The sequence below is a fragment of the Anarrhichthys ocellatus genome, unplaced genomic scaffold (genome assembly GCF_004355925.1).
Source record: "Anarrhichthys ocellatus isolate YVR2014 unplaced genomic scaffold, GSC_Weel_1.0 scaffold30, whole genome shotgun sequence".
Lineage (NCBI taxonomy): Eukaryota > Metazoa > Chordata > Actinopteri > Perciformes > Anarhichadidae > Anarrhichthys > Anarrhichthys ocellatus.
In genome coordinates, this window is record NW_022280060.1 from 3980925 (window position 1) to 4001659 (window position 20735).

The 20735-nt window shown below is 40.2% G+C and overlaps 2 protein-coding genes across 4 annotated transcripts; both read left to right on the forward strand.

Moving 5' to 3' along the window:
* Positions 1–657: 657 nt before the first annotated feature.
* ghrhrl (growth hormone releasing hormone receptor, like) lies at positions 658–15554 on the forward strand. Of its 3 annotated transcripts, none has more exons than XM_031863991.1 (14): positions 658–690; positions 880–1029; positions 4654–4759; positions 5291–5398; positions 6108–6199; positions 7047–7150; positions 8569–8701; positions 8855–9008; positions 10395–10455; positions 10823–10892; positions 11170–11261; positions 12011–12140; positions 12340–12413; positions 13406–15153. In XM_031863991.1, the coding sequence occupies exons 2-14, from the start codon at positions 961–963 to the stop codon at positions 13608–13610; spliced, it is 1398 nt and encodes a 465-aa protein (XP_031719851.1). In that variant the 5' UTR covers positions 658–690; positions 880–960; the 3' UTR covers positions 13611–15153. The 3 variants fall into 3 exon arrangements, with proteins under 3 accessions (XP_031719851.1, XP_031719852.1, XP_031719853.1); XM_031863992.1 differs by lacking the exon at positions 658–690 and adding an exon at positions 15161–15274 and having other exon boundaries at positions 824–1029; positions 13406–13447; XM_031863993.1 differs by lacking the exons at positions 658–690; positions 12340–12413 and adding an exon at positions 15161–15554 and having other exon boundaries at positions 826–1029; positions 13406–13447.
* Positions 15555–17406: 1852 nt separating this feature from the next.
* LOC116392436 (latent-transforming growth factor beta-binding protein 4-like) lies at positions 17407–20713 on the forward strand. The gene is made up of 10 exons (XM_031863871.1): positions 17407–17511; positions 17801–17837; positions 17972–18118; positions 18242–18302; positions 18385–18558; positions 18918–19043; positions 19206–19346; positions 19560–19685; positions 20506–20632; positions 20680–20713. Exons 3-10 carry the CDS (start codon positions 17981–17983, stop codon positions 20711–20713), a joined length of 927 nt encoding a protein of 308 aa, XP_031719731.1. The 5' UTR covers positions 17407–17511; positions 17801–17837; positions 17972–17980.
* The last annotated feature ends 22 nt before the right edge of the window (positions 20714–20735 follow it).

The window sequence follows — 20735 nt, forward strand, 5'->3', positions numbered from 1 at the left end:
ACAGAGACGGCAACACACAAACATTCCTGTTTAACAAGACCTCTTTTCTAAAAATATCAGAATCAGAATCAGCTTTATTGGCCATGTATGCGTACGCACACAAGGAATTTGACTCCGTTTTTAGGTTGCTCTCAACGTATATACACAGAATATACAAATAAATAAAAACAAGGACAACAAAGTAGAACAGAGGTAATATCTGAATATATCTAAATATACATCAGAAGTGATGTAGAGGGGAAAGTTTTTATAATCCCCAAAAGTAAACAGTTCAGTACTAACCTAGATCTTGTGTGAAAAAATGAACAGTTTTCCACGAAATTGACCCAATGCACAAATTGATAAAATGAGCAGTCTGACAAAAATAAATGTTTCAGAGAGAACAAAACACGTTTTCAATCAAAGCCAGGTCTGCGACTCATATCTCATGTATCTTTTCTTTCAGTTATTGTTGAAAGTGGGAGTCCCGCCTGATGTTTCTGTGAAACATAACACAAGACCAACTGTTGTGTGTGTGTGTGTGTTTGGCGACACTTTCAGGCTCAGGAAAGCAGAGGAGTGAGTTTTGAGTATCTAACAAACACCAGCTCAGCAGCAGCTATGAAGAAGCTCTATGACCAAACTAGAAGCAATACCCTTTGCCTTCAAAATAAAAGAGGAACGTGTCTCTTCACGATCTAGCAACCTCTGGTTAATTTGACTTTTATCCTTCATCATAGTATTGGCGGCAGTTATTTGCAAGGCTTTAGAAAGCAATGGACAATAGTTTTTTTCAGAGCAATTTCTGACCGATAGTTTTTTATTCTGAAAATACACACAGGATTTGCTACATTTTGATTGTTGTGTGCTTGACAAATGTTGTATTTTACACCTGGGCAGAGAGAAAGTCTCAGCATCCCGTCCGGCAGGAGTGTGTGTGTGTTGCAGTCTCATTGATGAAAGCGCCACGTTGGACTGAACATGAGAACCGACGACATGTCCTGTCTCCACCTCAGAGGGATTTTTCTCTCCATGTGTTTGGCTTCAACTGTGAGTGATTTACTTTAATTTTACCTTTGTGAATGGAAGAAAAAGATAAATTATTATGTTTGCCACGTAGAAAACTGCAAGCTCTATTTTGCAGGACATTTAATAGTTTAAAATAATAAAAACGAAACATTGCGAACTATTTATGAAAGATAACGAATGAACACCTTAAACTATGTATTTGCGAACGTTTCTCTCGTGTTCCGTTCTCTTACTGTCTAGACTTGCAATTTATTGAACAATGACGTGTGGTGTTCAATAAGCTTATCAAAACAAGCCTGTGCGTGTGTGCGTGCGTCTGGGTGATTGTGCGCGCCCTGCATCATTTTTTTATTTATTTACTTTTAGGGACAATGCACATTGACCACTGTAAATGTGTTAGTGTTAGTCAAAATGGTGATTTACAACTTTTCTCCCTCAGCCAGCTGTTAAATTAGCCAATGAAACAACAATAAAACGCACCACATGTAAAATTAGAACCAAAGAAAGCTAAAAGCCTGAACAGGATCAAAATGAGCAGAAGGGCAAGCATCATGCATTGTTTTATTATTACTTTGTACTCAGTAATTTACATTTGGGAGGATGTCCTGGTTCTCTCTGAGTGACACCTTGAAGTGGTCTGCTATTAACCTGTAGTGAAATGATTTTGTAGCACCATTATTTCCTCTCAAATCTAATCTGAAATTAGACAAATTGTCTCATGAATGAGATTTTGAAGGGCTTTAATTTTGAAATGCTACATCAGAATGTCCTGTCTATTAACCTGTAGTGAAATTATTTTTTAACGCAAACTAGTACCTTGCCTCTTTTGAATGTTCAGAAATGACAGAGTTTTTGCACCTAAAGAAGCACAGGAGAAAGAAAAAAAGTTGTCTGGTCATCTTTTTGGCTGTATGGTGAAAAAGCAAACCTGAATTGTCTCACCAGCAGCCAACAAATCTTGACACAGTTGTCAGTTAAAAAAACATTTGCCATTTTTGAGAAATACGGTCATTCATTTTCAAGAGTTAGATCAACACCAGTCTCATGTTTGTACGACTAAATATTGAGCTAACGTTACATTCAGCAGCCGGTTAGCTTAGCCTAGCATAAAGACTGAAGGAAACAGCTCGCTAATTGACAAGTTAGGGTTTGGCCAAGAAATAGTTTGGCACGAAACACCACTGTAAAAAATACTGTTTGTCCTTTTTATGCTTCTACTGAAGTACTCGTTAGCAGATTTTGTTAGCTTTGGACAGAGCCATGCTAGTTGCTTCCCTTTCCAGTCTTTATGCTAAGCTAAGCTAACCAGTTGCTAGTTCAAGATTCATATTTAGCATACAGATATAAGAATAGTATCAATATTCTCATCTAGCAAGAAACCTAATCACATTTTCCAAAGTGATCCGTGTCTGTGATCTCTTTCTGATATCTGGTTGTTTTATATTTTCATCCCGTGCCACAGTACCATGGCGGCGGCATAAAAGTGCACCTTATTTGCTGTCAAAAATAAGGCAACATGTATAAAGTGAGCCCAGTTTGATGGACACTTTTTGGTTAGTGGGTAATGGGCTTCACCTCTCGGAGAGCATTTTTACAGCAGACTGCACACTAACCTGCCAGTGTGAAGGGGCCTTTGGGTTTGCATTTAGTTTAACGGCTCATAGTACCCAGACAGCCCCACACCTCTCTCCTTGTGTCTCTTTCTGTTTCTTAAATTCATGCTAGTGTCTTCCTTCCTTAAAATGCATGAGCACGTCATCAGCCACCCAGTCTCTTGCTTTGTTCCTCATCCCCTGCTACTCAAAGCTTTGCTCTCAACTGCACACCATTCTTAGAATAAAATGTCTTTACAGTATCCTCTTACATATAAATAGGGGAGGTATGTGTAGTACATGAGCCCCATCTCACACACAGTGTGCCGTTTAGCTGATGCTTTTGTGCGCTTTATGGCAAAGTGTTTCTGCTTTGAATGCAAATGCCCTAACTGTGGTGCTGTTCATCTCATGCTTGCTCAAACAATGAATTATAATAACACAGCCACAGTTTAGCAGAGAACAATATACCTGTACATCTGTATACATGTCCCAGCTTGAAGCACACTCGCTGCAAGATCTGGCATCTCAGCAGGAGGCAAGATAAACTCTTCTTTCACGGTTCCCTCGCCTTCCTTTGAACAGGCGGAGCAGTAATTGCTTCGTAAATTGCGAAATGACACCTCTCATTAAATTATTGGCATTGCGTTAAGAACAAAGAGGATTGGCAGCAATTTGCTCAGGTTTCTTCCGACACGTCTGTTCCTCATAGATGCAGGGAGAGATAATGCTGAGAGGTTGTATGTTTGATACTTGGGGGTGGGCATTTTGTCCCCATAAGGAAGGCAAATCCCCACAACATGGGTAAAACTCACCCACAAACACACAAACCTTAGATGATGATTTCTTCACGGCCCACGCAAAGACTGGAAAAGAGGCGCTTGTGCTAAACTCTGTGGTTATCTATTTGAGATAATTTTCTTTTTCGTTATAAATTCGGCAACAGAATGGCTGAGTAATTGAATGAATCAAAAAACCCAATCAAATCAAATTGTTATGTTTTTTTCCAAGTCAATGACTAAAGTCTAACTATAATCGGCAAGCAGAAATTAACATAAATTAATATTTTATAATGTGCAAGCAAATTGCACAAAATCAGGGTGCAGAAAGAAAGCAGATATTTTATGATGCCAAAATGTGGAGGTGAATTAAAAGTAAGCAAAGAGATTCTTTCAGTAGCAATACCACGGAAGACTTTTATCAGGAAACACACATTGTTAGGCAGTATGCCGTCAAAGCTCACTAAAAAGGCACCTGCTTGCTGCTCTGACCTTTACATTCAAGACCACCTAAGAATCGCCAGCAGCATGAGATAAAATGAAATGATGCTTTAATTTAACCCAGTGAAGTTGAGCCCGTTTACACAAGATACTCCACTTACAGTACGACCACCAGCTTTCTCAGTGAGCACAGGGAAATGATCTGTTTTATTGAATGCTTACAATAAAATGAACATCTTAGATTTGTTAGGTGGACTCACTTCTGGCCTTTCTTTTCTTTGGCATACCAGTCATCTGAAAACCTGTCACCACAAATGAAAATGACCCATTCTGACTAATTCTATATGCATATCCATACTGTGCTTCAAAACCGTAGTAAGTAATGCTTCCCTCTAGACAATGATCAATCTCAATCAAATGCAAATGCAGTTATTCTGTTTGTATTTGGCATCATTAAACGAAGGGATGAGCAGAATAACAGAAGGAGCTCTGAGCGGTGCTAAATGGATGGTGCGCACAGTTGTTGGGAATGTGTCTGTGTCCTTAGGAACAAACTAATTTAATGAATTTTCTGAGCTTCTCCTCTCTGTATGCGATAGTGAAAGACCATTTTGCTTAATACCACTGATGGAAATAGACCGAAAGGTTACTGTTTTATTGAGAAAGCATTTCCTGCTGAGGGCAAAATGACTCGATGCCCTTTAGAGTTTTGACACACACAGGACATGGAATGCCTTTTTCATGGAGTTGCAGAGTGAGTGGCCGCTGTGTCCTCAGCTTGAATGTCTGTATCTAACCAATCATCCCCTTTCTTCCTTCCTTCCTACTTCTAGGCTTTGTCAAGCCTGCACCCTGAATGCGAGTTCATATTTCAGCTGGAGAAGGAGGAGCGTCACTGCCTTCAGTACATTGCAGAGCAGGGCAACAGAAGCACGGAAGGTGTGTTTTACATTTTCAAAATCACTCTGCAGCAGTAGCTCATATAAATCCAGGCGTGGCTGAACTTGTGATATGAAATATATTGCAAATGTTCACATTAAGTACAACGGTCTAAGCTGGAATAAATGCTTCCCAGAGAATCATTAGTTGTCAGGTCGTCCCAACTGCAGAATGAAAACGCACTGGGTTATCTGTCACTGTGATGCATCGGTAGAGAAGACCATTAAGGATAGTTACATAAGAATTCATGTATGTAATCTATCTCAAGATAAAGGTCTGGGTTGGAATGTTGTAATACAATTTACACAGAGGGGGATGTTATGGCATTGAGGTATGTCGTTGGAGGTGTTGTGCATGATACACCCCATTTACCTTCGCTCCATGAGTATAAACTGTGGATCTCATTTCGAGGGGCGGTGTATGACATTGCATATAAATGTGTGTTCATGTAATCTCTTTTCTGATTAACTACCCCGACAGACACACACACCTACCTTTTTTTGAACCTTCTTTCTTCTTCTACAAAAAAAGGTTGTCGTCCGTTCTGGGATGCAGTCGCCTGCTGGCCGCATGCAGCCGTTGGGGAACCAGTCCAAAAAGCTTGTCCTGCCGTCTTTTCCCTCTTCAAAAACAACACAGGTGACTAAAGGGTCACGTGGTGAAAGAGGGGGTGAGTAGGGTGTTCGGGCTGAGATAATGACGAGACCAGCGTTTTCAACAGTGAGTCAAAAAGTTAAATTGTTTCTCTAATGAAATCAAAGTATGTTTTTTTTTATTTTTTATTTTTTTTAGCTCATAAAGTATGTCTGTTTATATACTTGTTCAGGGTATTCATTTACTGATATGTTTTCTTAGCTTCATGGCGGCTCTTAGTGACAAGGCTTGCTACATTATCACAGGAATCTGAAATCTTTTGTCTTAACAGGTTAATGGAGCAGATTTGGGAGTGTACGCAGATATCGAAAACCATACGAATGTTAAACTAAATTAGACAAAGTACCTTGACATGTGTTATGTGTCGCTAAGAATATACAACAGTGTCGAAATAAGACTATCCACTCTATTGGCCCTGTGAGGCTGTATATGGGCACAGTGGTGCTTTGAGCTAAATGCTGCAGTCAAGATTCTCACGTTAACAAGCGAGCGGTCACGATTATCTGAGAATTCAATGAGGGTGTTTGATCACAGAGCTGGTTGTGTGAGGGGCAGAATTACAATATTTACATTTGGGTTTAAATTACAATACCAGCATGGCTAAAATCACCGAACATTCAATTTCTATCTTTTGACAAGTTTGTGAATCGATTCTGAAGATGATCTTTTTTGATATCCTGACCTTTCACCTCAGGTTCAGTGAGCCGTAACTGCACCAGAGAAGGTTGGTCCAGAGCTTTCCCACCGTACCACATCGCCTGCAGTGTGGATGATGACCTACCTGAGGTGAGAGCTTCTTCTGTGTGCGGGCAGATGAAGAGGTCCAACTGGAGAGTGGGAAATAGAGAGCACAGAGGTCAGGACAAGAGGAGATGCAACAGGAGCAAGGACACAACCACCGGGAAAAGAACAAATAGAAGCAGGGACTCCAGAAAGTTACGGACCAACAAGGCTAAATTAGAAAAGAAAAATGTACCATGTTACAAGAGGTTCTTGTTAAAATTTGAGTGCAGCCTGTCAGACTGTTATGAAAAGAAACTGCTTCCCATATACCTTTTTGTTTCATTTTGGGATAGTTTAAATTTGAGTATAAATGCCTCCTGGCTCGTTATCTCTCAAGAGCAGAAAAGAAAATGTATTCAAGCATAAATGTGCTTCATTTGAAAATATAAACCCGTAACAGGTAATAGCTGAAATTATCTTGTTTCACAAAGAGACATTGCTGCTTAATCGTACTGAACAGTGTTTTTGGAGGATAATTCTCAGAAAATCACTGAAGGAACTACTACAGATCTTTTGTCTTGAGTTTAAAAAAATACCTTTTAAGTCTTCCAAAAGCAGGGTGAAAAGTCACCAATTACAAGTTCTGCTGTAATTAAGAAGCTTTTTATGTGCTTTCTCAATCGATTCAGTTGTCTGCTTAGTCCAGACATACTGCCATTTGACTCACCTTCAAAATATGGAGAAAGCATTCTCGCTCTAATGCCGCCTTCATCTTTTAAGTACAGCTGAGTCATTGTCTGCAATTTGGTGTCATTTCGATTTATTTAAGGCCTCACAGCATTTCTAAAAGCCTCCGCACTGGAGCACAACGTCCTTTTATACAACATCTTCCTTCTGGTCTCGCTTTCAGACAGAGCAGTCGTACTTCGCCACAGTGAAGCTGATATACACCGTCGGCTACAGCATCTCTCTAGTGGTGCTGGCTGTTGCTGTGTTTATCCTGTTGCTCTTCAGGTAAGAATAGATGACATTAAAATAAGTCGTGGTTGTCCAGAGAGAAGACAGACATTCTTTTATTTCATTGTTTCATCAGTAACCACTGCCTTTTGGTTAGCTCAAGGCCATTCCATTTACCACAGAGAGCCAAGCAATAGCAATCACAATAATATTGTTGTACTGTAAACAAAAAGGTTTATTCCAAGGCACCTTTAGTCCTGGGTCTAATAAAACACCTTTAATAATATCTGACACTCACCCAGTTTTGGGGGCGTTTGTTTGGGCTTTTAGCTTTGACACATTTAAAGTGATGTCCTAGTGTAGTTTATTAAAGGCATAGTTTGACATTTTGGGAAATACTCCTGCATTTTTGACACCACAGGTGATTAGCTTAGCTTAGCATAAAGACTTTTAACTGGCCCTGCCAAACGTACAAAAAGTCCACCAGCCAACACCTCTAAATATTACTTATAAACAATATATCTTGTTTGTTTAATTTGTACCCAAATGAAAATGTAAAAACTCTAAGTTGTATTTGCATTACATAAATTATTCATATAGCGTACACACGGAAAAAGGGTACCAGTCTTCTCATCTAACTCTTGCCAAGATAGAAAATAATCATATATCCCAAAATGTTGTACTTTTCTTTTAAGGCAGAGGAGCGATGCTGTCGTAAGAAGTCATTTTAGAGCCACTAAGCTTGAAACCCAAAGTAAAAACTAAACATTACTGTATTGAAATCAGTTGTCATGTGTTATGATGCAAGAAAATGACCATCATTTTCCCTCTCATAATCCCTGACGTGCTGCTCCTTTATCTGTGTAGTTCCTCTCAGTTCCAATTGTTTTCTGTCTTGGATTTGGACCCTCATTGACATGGGTCAACAGGTGCTATAAGTCCACTTAGCAACTGATCACAATTTCAGTGATCTCCTCATCTCCCCGCATCACCCGGCTCTGTGGGTCACTGGATTAACAGAAGTAGGAGCGTGTAGAACAATAAAACCTCTCAATTAATGGTTTCTTTTTCTCTCTGTGCAGCTGGTGTGCAGTTTTTATGCATCTGTTTGTAACAAAATCTCTTTGAAATCCCTTCCATAACTTCCATCTCTTTTTACATTTGTATTTATTCTTTTTGTTCCTCATACTGTACATTTTTATTGTTTTATTTTGTTGCAAACTAGTTTGCTTTTTAATTTTTCTGTCCCACTCCGTGTCCCTAAACTGACATCATACTGTGTCAGCGGCCTGTCAAAATCCATGCACACCAAGGCATTGTAGGTATTAGTTAGGGTGTAACAATGTAGTGTGACAATGTGTTGTGATGCAGAACGTATTTTAAATGTCAGGCCGACTTGTACTCATCTCGCTTTGCTAGGCCATTTTTGTGCATTAGACAACACTACATTTATTACTCGCCTGATCTTTCAACAGGAGGCTGCGTTGTGCCAGGAACTTCATCCACATCCAGCTTTTCGTCACATTTATCCTGAAAGCTGTGGCTGTGTTCATAAAGGATGCAACTCTGTTCTCAAGTGATGACACCAACCACTGCACCCTTTCCACAGTAAGAACAACTCTTGGTTGTGTTGAGAAGTTTCTCTGGGCAGCTTCCTTATGGCTCTCATCGTATTATAACTGTGCACCTCTCTCTTACTAATCCCCCCCCCTTACAATTCACCTTTTGTCCTTCTTTTCCTTCCTGTCTTTTTCTGTCCAGTTTGCCTGTAAGGCCTCTGTGGTCTTCTGTCACTACTGTATAATGTCCAATTTTTTCTGGCTCCTGGTGGAGGCGCTTTACCTCAATTCCCTGCTGCTTTCGTCCTTTTATCACAGCCTTCGATGCCTCTGGGGCTTCACCCTGCTGGGATGGGGTGAGAGATCTTGACATGCGATTTCCTCGACATTTGTTATGCTGAGCTTCAGACTTTTGTTCCAATATGAGATGTCACAAAATATAGTATCCTGTATGATACTATGATACTCCTGATACTACTGAATGTAGGGTATGAAACATGTGTGGGTGATCGATGCAAGGATAACAAATTGAGTGGACTTAAAAAGACTGGGTGATTGATATTTTACAGAGTTTTGTATCTAATCTATGTTGGCTTAAGGTGGGTTACACATGAATTAGAGAAAGAGAAAAGGGAAATTAGCAAACGGTTATCAATGCAAATTGCAAAATTTGCAAGTGCACGCAAGTCCACATTGGTTTGTGTGAGCTAAGGCACTGCTGTCTATTCTGCAGCTAATGCATTATGTGCGTAATGAGTTTCTGCTTTTTTGATTTTAGAAAATAGATGTGTTTTTTATCAGCATACCGATGGTTTGATGCTCCTGCGGACTGTTATTCTTCTTGGGATGCAGACATTCTCTGTGTGTGGTTTGGGTTCAGTCCATGACTTGCACCTGGCTTGGAACTGAACTGTATTTCGTAAACTATTCTCCTTGTGTTGCAATCAATTCACTTACCAGGTTTCTTAATTTTTCAATCTACAAATGAGTGTAGCACACTGAATTAAATTGGGGCCATCATCCCTCTGTATTATAAAAGTCACATTGCAGCTTTGCAGTTTCAAATTAAAAAATAAATTGACATTTACTTTAGGTCTCCACAGGGTCACTCACTGGAGAGTTTGACATGTTTTCCTCTAATTACTTCCAAATAGCATTTATTATTAAATACCAAACATAGTGCAATATATCACACCTACCACTCTCATCAACCTCAGGCCAAGTGGGCCTAAGATGACTTGTGAATTATGCTTCATTCTCCAAAATCAGATAACTAACTTCAATCCCATTGAGGTCAACAGTTATTATTGCAGTTCTGTCATTCGAAAGAGATTCACAGCTGCCTTTAGGGACAACAAGAAGCAGACTGACCGCCATCGGCCGATATCCCCAACCTAATATTTAAAAACAGACAGAAACTCTCCTGGCTCGGTGTCATCAGCTGTAATTACAGAACCAACTCAATAAAAGTTAACATCCCTGTGGCAGTCCCTTCTAATGTATTTGATTGGGGGTTGGATGTTTCTGCCTCTTAACTTGCCACAAGTACAATAAATATACAGGAATGTGTCCCAGCGGTGGCAAGGCAGGACATTGTTACTGTAGACATCTAGTGCATAAAGCCTCTAAAATATTAAAATTACAGATCAATACAGATATTAGAAAAGTTTCTAATTAAGACTCAACCAACTCGGTGTGTATTGATTGCATTTCGCTGACATTAGTTTTGCTTTTTTCCACAGGTGTACCTGTGCTCTTCATCATCCTGTGGATTGGATCCAGGATGTATTTTGAGGACACAGAGTTTGTATAAAGTTCCAGTACCACTTCTATCTCCACAAGCACAGTTATTTCTTATATATATACATTTAAGGCACACTACAACAGACGTAATGACCAACAGAGCCACAGTGTGTAGAATGTTCCTATAATGTAATGATGTACAGAATAGCTTTTTGATGAAAAAACACACCGTGAGGAGAGAAGGTGAGATACCTTTTACACCTTGACACTATTTATTTTAATTTGCACTCACTTTGTACTTGTTAGTATTTGCTGGTTATGACTTGACTTTTACTATACGGTCAGTTGAATTCATTGTGCATCAAACCCTTAAAGAACTTCTGCAGACCGACTAAAGAGCACATTTCAAAGTTGTCTTCCTATATAGATGTTGGGACATCAACGAGAACTCGCCCTATTGGTGGATCATCAAGGGGCCAATTGTTGTGTCTATTGCGGTAAATACTCCCATTGTGCCGAAACAGACACAACTGTTAGTTATGCACCTAGCAGATTGTTATGCAGATGTTTTTATTTAGACGGTTTCGGAGAAATTGTAAAAAACGAAAACGTCTTTTGTGCATGTTTGAATAGACTGTCAAAGACTGCCCTCACACTTGTCCTAGTCAATTACTCACTGGGCTGCCCATATTGTTGCCCTGACATTCAATAATGACATCTGACATTTTATCTCATTATTAAAGCTTAACATTTCTTGATTTTTCCAATCGACAGGTCAATTTCATTCTCTTCATGAACATCATCAGAATCCTGATACAGAAGCTCAATCCTCGGCTGATCCACTTCAATAACTCCTCTCAGTACAGGTAATGCTTTGGCTGCAGACACATGTAGACACAGTATGAGTGACTGAACTCAGCAGTGATACAGTTTCTCATACTTTAAACATTACAGCATTTATTGCTTTTATCAGATTTTGCTTTCATCTTGTTCTCACACAGTCTTGAATTTTCAAAGTTGCGTCCGTGTGACTTTATTTATCTCTGATAAGTAGACACTTTGATGTCGGGAAAGATGCAAGTCGTTTTAAAACTTTTGATGCTCGACAGTCGGCAATGTATAATTCATTCAGTCACTACTGAACCTCAAACTAGTCAGTATAGCCACGTGTAACGTTCCACTACCCAGAATTAGAATTTATATTTGAAATAGGCTCCTAAATTGTCTGAAAGTGTTTAGGAACATAATGCATATCCAAATCTTATAACAGACATACCAAAGGCATGTATAAGTTGAGTGATGCTTGACTTGATTGCACCAGGTAACTTAATTTGTTCCCCTGCACATAAAAAGGAAAACATGCCCATCTGCACTCATATTTTGTTGTCCTCACTTTGAATCATGCACCTGCTACTACCTTTCCCCTCATTAAAGAAATTCTGCGTGAAACTGAAACTGACGCGCACACACAAGCATCCTCTTGATTGCAATCTGATGATTAGCGTGCCTGCATGCATGATGCTCTCCGGAGCAGTATTTAGATTAGACGTGCACTAGAGGATTCCCTGGGGTAGCTTCACCTCCTGCATCTTGTTTCTTTCCTTCTGTGCAACAGACGCCTGACTAAGTCCACTCTCCTCCTCATCCCTTTGTTTGGTACTCATTATATGGTCTTCAATTTTCTGCCTGACTACTTCAACGTTAACCTGCGCCTCTGTATCGAGCTGTGCATTGGATCCTTCCAGGTACACACACACACACAACATTCTGACACATTCTACATGCTCAAATACCATTGTAGTAGCCTACCCTGCTAAATTTGTTCACATGTTGTTGTTTTTTTAAATAATAGAATAGGAATATATAATTTGGTAAGATGTTGAAATGTCCTCTGTTACGAGTAGCCCTTGAACCTCTCAGGTCCTTTTTCTTCTCTGTGCATAGAGAGTGTCGTCCCGCCCCTTCCGGTTGACCACCATGGGACCTTATTTCGTAAAAGATATGTATTGTAGTGAATGGTGAGAGACTCATCATTTTTTGATTCAGTGGGATGAGAGGCGGTGGATTCTGTGTTCACATCAATGAAGCTAGGTGCTCAACCATAGCCAAAGTTGATGTCCATTTCTTTATGTTAAGATTTTTATCATATTGCCAAGAGAATTGTTTTGTTGCTGTTGTTTACATTCCTCCTGATGCAAATGCTCAAAAATGCACCACAGGAATGGACAGCTGTTTTTGTTTTGTTTTTCTTGTGGAGCAAAAGGGGCTACAATTGCATTTTGTCAATTCTTGGATCACCAAAGCGATAACAATTCATCCTGAAGAGGTATTAAATCTGGACCAACATGGCTAAAAAGATTATCATAGACGTTTCAATTTGAACACCAGATTTAATATAAAATGCTTTTGAAGAGCCCTACTTATATCCCTGAAAAGCCGTAAGTAAATTAGTGGAAAAGGACTTAGCAGGGCTGTGTTGCATCTGTTGAAGATGAATGGCAACCACAGAAAAGTCAAATGGCTTTCTCCACTTCATGGCACACAGGCTGGTTTGCTCGTCAGCTCTCCAAATGGATTTTGCCCCTGCCCCCCTTCCTGGATTCAAATCAATTAGGCACAGAAGAGTCATATAAGTATGGAATATACTTGAAATATACTTGGACAAATTGCTGTAACCCAGGCTTTGTTTATAAAATAGATGAAACAAGTATGTCTAAATTTATTTGGAATGTTTTAGTATAACGATAAGAAGAAAGGCAGCAGGGTTTACAGCCTTCTCCTTTAGATCATACAGATATGTATTATTGAGATATAAATCCAAACGATTCATTATTCCACTCTTGTTTGCTGGCTGTGTAAGAGAAATATAATAGATTTTCCTGACCTATTTTTTTTATTCTTTACCCTGTCAGCTCTCATTTATCATCTGATATTTAAGCTGTCTTCACACGAGCAACCTAATGCTGCAGACTAGTCCTAAATGTTAATGATTAAACCATCTCTCTTACAGGGGCTTCTTGTATCGATTCTCTATTGCTTCCTCAATCAAGAGGTCAGTACAAGCCACAGCGCTCTCAAGCATGTACTATAACATATTCAACAAAGCACTCAGATACATTTACAGCTCTGTGTTGCATAATAAGCCTGTGTTCCCAGATCACATACCAGTGAGGGTTGAGTGGTTCACAGTTGTCAGGCCTTCAAAAGCAAAATAATTAGCACCTCTCTTACCCTCATTGCATAAGGGAAGGACCTCGAGCCCTTATGTAACCACCAATATTAATATGAGGCCTTTCCAACCCCACACAGTCTGTGTTTAATATTCGGTACACAATAACTCTAAACCCACGTTCATCTGTTTTGTGCTTTAGGGCCTCATGGGTACTTGGACGTCACTCAATCCTCAAATAGACTAATGGATTAGCTAATTGAATCTACAGCTATATCCTCTTGTAGATTAAGAACTAAAAAAAATACAGCAGTGGATTATCCATGATTAATATCCTGATGCTTTATAAATTTAACGATACCCCAATAACATGTCAGATATATACATTAGATTGCTTAATATCCAATAAAAGGAGTTCTGTGATGGAAGGGGAACTAAATATTGAATTTAATGTTTAAAGTGTTTTTGTCCTCTTTTTGAAGTATAAAGACATAGTTTGGGGGTTATGCTTATTATTTATTTATTAAGAGTTGGATGAGAAGATTGATATCACTTTCATGTCTGTCCATTTAAATTAAGGCTCAGTTAGCATCCAGTTAAGTTTAGTTTAGTGTAAAGCCTGGAAACAAGAGGAAAACCAGCCTGTCTGTGTCCAATGGTGACAAATGAATGCATTAAAATCCACACAAACACCAAAGTATAAAATCAACAATCTGCTGTTTTGCAGGGGTGTTAAGTAACGGACAATTTCTTTGCCAGGTAACTAGTGTTGACTCCCAAGAAGCACCGCTCCTGACCAAGAAACTGTCCTGGACATAACCCCCCCGTTACACTTGATGTTATACAGGATGTTTAGCGGTGCTGGTAGGCCGACAGAGCCAGGTCACCTGTTTCCCCAAGTCTTTGTGCTAAACCAGAGGTTCTCAATCTTTTGTAACTTAACGCACACTTCTGATTGTTAAAATAAATTCTGAAGACCAACTTTTCAAATAAATGAGTAAAAAAAAAACATAACATGACTAAAAAAGGAGAGAACAAATACACCGAGCTGTAAATGTGCTGTGCCTTTCTCAGTTGTAATGACCAAAATAAATATTCTGCTTCCCATCACCCTTCACTGCTTGCCTTTATGAATTCAAAGGTAATGTATTCATATTGCATCACCACACACGTTGGAGCTTTTACAGACGTAGGGTTGTCTCCCACATCATCTTTTCTTTTAAAAAACATTCTGTTTCACTGCACGACAAAACACATTTGTCTCTACCTAATGATGTGTCGTGATTGCCGTGGTGATATTCAAACGTAACTGCTCAATGCAATTATGCATTTTAATTTGACGTTTTGTATTCATAAGCTAAGCTAACTAGATGCTGGTTGTAGCCTTATATGTAACGTAATGTTGCACTATTGCTAGGTATATGCTAAGTATATTGCAGTGTTGTATAAATGTATTGAATTAGTAAAAAAACATAAACTAATTACATAATTATTTGAATAAATACATGTGGCATGTAAGTTGCAACAGCATCATCTTACTAGTTTGAAAACAGCCTAATACTGCGTTTTCTATATGTGTTTGTGTGTGTTTGACAGGTCCAAAAAGAGGTCCACATGCAGTGGCTGAGGTGGCAGGAGCGGAGCTATGGTGTGGTGTCACCCGCTGCAAAATGCAGCCAGATGGACACTCCCTTCTAGTGGTAGCCTTCACCCTCATCCTATAGCTAGGTCTTCTGCTAACTGCACTTTCACTGAGGACTGCTTCTGAGCATGTCATTGTCTGCAAAGGGATGCACAGTACACACAATACCAGTGATTGGCGGCCATGTCTGTAAGTTTTCATTCCAAACTCGATGATAGACTTTTTTTTTAACTGGCTGTGCTCCTTCTGCCAGAATAGAGGAACCGGTGTGAACTTTCCAATGGTGAATGATTTTGAGATCTCATGACATTTGGCACATTTCACTGCTCATCCTGCTCAATTTCATATGCATTTATGGGAAGCACACTCTTGAACTTCAGTGCCACATGTCATGTGGGCGAAAGAGATCTCCGCCATCTGACAATCGGTGAAGGATTCTAAAATATCAATGTCCTAAATATCAATATATATGATGCTAACCCATTTTACAGTGTTATGAACTGCATGGTTATAAAGAATGATAAATCAGGATATATCATTCCCATGACCACTACATTTTGATTGTTTGTATTCTTTTTTTTGTCCAGATAACAGATAATGCAAAATACTGTATCATTGCCCACTTTGACACCATCCACAACCCTCTTGTTAGAATAGTTTATTTTATGTAAACAAAATATTAACTTAAAACTGAATGTATAAACTAAGTCACTGTTGTTACAGTCATCTTTCTCTGTTTGGATGTTGCTGCTTTTCTTGTGCCTCTCCCTGTGATGTTTTAATGCCTTGTGAACATAACAAGTTACTGCAAGTTAAAGAATAAAAATGTTATTGTACTCTGCTTCAATAAGGCTCTCTGCAACCTCTTTCACAAAATGAAGATATCATCAGCTGGCAGCTACAGCATGTCTGTGATAAAAGCTAAATTCATCAAAGTCATTATGGCTGCATGTAAAAGACATTTAACAATAGTTTTATGGTTGATATGTTATATTCAAAATTGTATTGTTAAGCTTATTTGGATAGCTGTTAAACTGTGGAGAATGTGCATGATCCTGGTGGTGGAGAGGAGAAACATTAAAAATATTAGAAGATGTTTAATGGTTTCCAATGGGGAAAAGCAAATAAAACCATCATAACACTAGATCCTTGATATTATAGTCTTTATTGACATCTGCATAAAAACAATTAGACATTTAAAAAGTCACCCCTACAGCCACAAAAATAAACAACTGTTCTAGCATGCGTATAATAAATGCATTTTTCTTTACACTTGGCTTTTGTTTGCTTTGAATTGAATGAAGCTTCCATCACTGTTCCGTGTTTTGATTTCAAAGGTGGGAGACACAGTTATTAGTGCAGGCAACAATTATCAACAGGGCTTTAGATCTTCAGATACCCCGAGACCAGGTCAAATGAAACATGACAATGATGTTTTTTCCTAATTTGATGATGGTTGTAACAAAAATATTTGATGCTTTACAATACAGCAAAAAGTGATGAAATTGATAAAGATGGTCATTAATGTGGCGGTGGCTTTGTTCTTTTGCTATAAACAGCTGAGGAAAATCTGAAGTGAAGCCAGTCCTGGCCCATACATACAGCTTCTGTTATCACTCCAGTCTAACTGGATTCTAACGAGTACAAATTTTGCATTATTTTTGTTACTAATGCTGTATTACTTGTAAAATTGCCGCTGCTTCTATATATAATACTAATAATAATCAACTTTATTTTTGAAGCGCTCTTCAAATGGCTGAACCAAGATTAAAACGTTTATTTAATTAGTATTATTGCCCACACTACTGCTTTTCCTATTGCTGCTTTCTTACACACAGTCTATGATTTCACTATACCATAGTATATGGAATATTTCCATTAGTAGGCTACGGATGTCTCACAAGTGGTACACAACTACTTCAGCTGGAACTTAAAGCGTAACTGACTACCGTTGACTCTTCGACCTCCCACGTTCCCCGGCTGACCGAGCCTCCTGACTGCTTTATGACCTCTATGTCAGGGTTCACAGCAGGGCCATATCCCGGAGCCGCCTGCGGGGCCTGACTGCTTGCTGCTGCTCTTTAGCGGCGATTTGGGATTCGTGGAATGGGAAGTGCAGAGTTCCTAGACAGGATGTGGAGTCACTGCCGCAGCGTACAGCGCCCCCATACTGACAGAGAGCTGCCTTGCGTCTGCACGATTCAGCATCTGGAGAAGATAAGAAAGATCATTTTGACATCTGGATAACTCGCTGTCTTGCCGTCTATCTCAGACCCGTTCATAAGTGCGAGTAGATCTAACCCCGGTAAGTTTGTTACACTTTTACTCAGCTTGTGTTTCGCATAATTACCCTATAAGTTAGTCCCACGGACGCATTTATGGGGTTTCAGAGTCTATTGTTGCAAAAGTTTTATATAAATACCGCTGCTTTTCATATTTTCAAATGGAACTGACTTAATGTGAAACATGCAGCTGTATTCTAGCTGCTGTACGTTTCTTTTGTTCTGTGTAGACAGCCCAGGGGGTTGATGTTAACCTAATAACTGGGTGCTCTTACCCCTATGTTGTTCTGCCTGCCTGGACATGCACTGCAGGGCTGCTGTGTGTGACTGCTGCACACAACTCACATAAGTAGGCCTAAAATGTCACAAACTTATTCACCTTTATAGTAATTGTCACATGCTCTTTACTGTTATTTTCTGCATTATTGTTTTTTCTTTGGCCGGCGTGTGGCTCAGTAAACACACCTCCTCATCTCCACACAGATTCGGGTGATGATGACTCACCTCGGGATTCTCCTCTCAGCCCTGCTGCTGGTTTTGGTTCTGGTTCTGTCTGTGTCGGAGCCTCTGAGCAGCCCTGAGGAAAATGAAGTCCTGAAACACACAGAGACGGAGCTCACTAAGAGCCAGGCCAGTGACCTAGGAAACCCTCCACGCTGTTAAAGAGATAAATAAGAATAGAGAGATATGTCCTTGTTGGATCATGTCATGTGCATAAATCAATATGTTGGTCTCTCCTGTTTTTACTATCAGGTGACTGAAAATGTCATCGGAAATCTCAGTGAGACTACCCTGAGCCCCATACCTACCACAGGTGAGTTTTTTTAATTCATTTTTTCTGAGTCTCTTTTTACTGTTTCTCCTTAAGTTGCTATATTTTTCTTTTACATGAGCAGCTCCTTCGACTACCACAGATTTCCCGAGCCCCGTTCTTGCTCCTCAGCGTCTGGGAAACCAGGTGATGCTGGAGAACAGCGCAGGCTGCGGTTGTCCATCTGGAATGGTGAAGGATGGTGACAACTGTGCCTGCCCTGTGGGCCTCACTCTGGAGGGGGCAGCAGGGTGCGAAGGTGAGAAGGGGCAGAGTCAGCGACAGAACAAGTGTTGAAGTGACGATATTGGAACATCAATAAATCAGTACTGTATTCAATTTCAAGCGTTATTACTGACAAAACAAAAACACAATCGTCAAATCAGTGAAACAGAAGATTTCCCTAATGTAGCAGGACCAGTATTCAGAAGAAGGCTACCCCTAGTCTCGACTGTAATCCGCTTTCTTTACAACAATTTTGCATTTGATATTTCAACGCTATACTAAATGTTTTCCATCGGCGCAGTAGGAAATGAAGCACCTGTGTTATGTGCTTAGTGGTTGCACACGGTGATGTCAGTTTGATGCAACATATTATCTTCTCTCTGTACTCCACAGACGTTGATGAGTGTGAAGCAGAGGGGCCAGGACCATGTGGTCCCCATGCCAGCTGCACTAATAGCCCCGGCTCTTACTCGTGTAGCTGTCTCCGTGGTTACCTGATGGGTGCTGGAGGGTGCCAGGGTTCGTCAGCCTCTGTGTGTGTGTGTGTGTGAGAGAGAGAGAGAGCGAGAGCGAGAGAGAGGCAGAGAAGATGTACCGTATGTGTGGAAGAGTTGATTATCTGTACCGTTCTAGCCCTGTGTAGTATGATCATAATGCATGTGTACCGTATGGGTGTTACAGATATAGACGAGTGTGCTCTGGCTGCAGTGACGGGCCTGCAGGCCTGTCAGGGTGATGCTGAATGCAGAAACACCCCTGGGTCCTTCACCTGCTCGTGCCCTTCAGGATATGTAATGGCTCTTAATGGAAAAAGCTGTGCAGGTGAGACTGATGTCAACATCTGGTGTGTAAGACTGGGGAATGTGGGTCTACACAATGTATGTTCAGAAGCATTGTTGCATTTAGAGGTAATGTCTTCCCCAAGCACTCTTGGGCAGGATGTCTGGGTGTTGTTATACCTCCGTAACTTCGCCGTATCCATACAAGGCTTTGAAAGCTTCCTATTGATAGTTCTTGGTTTCTCTTTCTCTGTAGATGTGGATGAGTGCAGCTTCGAGGAGCTGTGTCGCCGTGAGCTGGGAAACGTGTGCGTGAACACTCCCGGCAGCTTTGTGTGCCAGTGTCAGCCAGGCTTCAGAGCAGCGGCTCCAGCCTGTGTTGGTAAGTCTGACATTAAGCTTCACCACAGCTGGATGAGATCGATGTTCAGATTTGATCTGGTGTTGTGTGTTTCTCATCATTCACTAGAGTTCCTCCGGACTTAATGACTCCCGCTGGCAGGAAGGAAGGCTTTGCAGGGATAGAGCGCTTTAATCTGCTGCTTTGCTGCTTGCCTGCTTTGTTTTTGTTTCCGCTCTTTCACCTTTTCTTTAATGACTAATTTCCTCTCTTGTCCTCTATAATCCCCAATACTCTATTAGCTTTCTTTTTTTGTGTGTTTTTTTTTGTGTGACTCTTCTGCAATTCTGGTCTCAGGTCCTGTGTGTCAAGGTATGATGTGCTTCTTTCCATGCTTAACACATGCTGCTTGCTTTTTAAGGGGTTAAATTGTCAAGGTAACAAACAAATCACAAGCAAAGTCTGGAGTGTTTGGAAAAGATCAACTTTCAGATGTAATATCTTCTCTTTTTTTACCCATGTTTTAGCACTATTTCAACAATCACAATTTCTTTAAATTGATTTGGGAAAGTAACACATGTGGTGTTGGACAAAGGGAAAATGAAATATTGTCTTATATTAATACAACAGCTCCCCATAGTGTTGCAGGGACAACATTTTGAAATGACTTCTGCCTAATAAAGACTTGATGGGGGTTTGGAGACATAAAAATGAATTAGTACCTCAAGGGTGCATTGCACAGACAGCACTTGCTTTTTACTCAGCAATAAAACGTTTTATTGCAAATCGTGTCACAGCAAGTGAATGAAAAAGTGGTATACTTCATGCAGCGTTCTCTGTCTCCGTCCCTCGTCTGTCCCAGATGTGGATGAATGTACGGAGAGTCCTGCGGTGTGTGGCGGTCAGGGTGTGTGTGAGAACACGCTTGGGAGCTACAAGTGTGTTTGTCGACCAGGTTACCAGGGAAACGGCACACACTGCGAAGGTAAGCAATTAGTGCTGACGTCCCTCCATGGAAAACTCCTGTTTCCTGTAGACGGGGTCAGCTTACTTGTGTGCGCGTGTTTTAATGCTTGCTGTTATGCCTTCCAT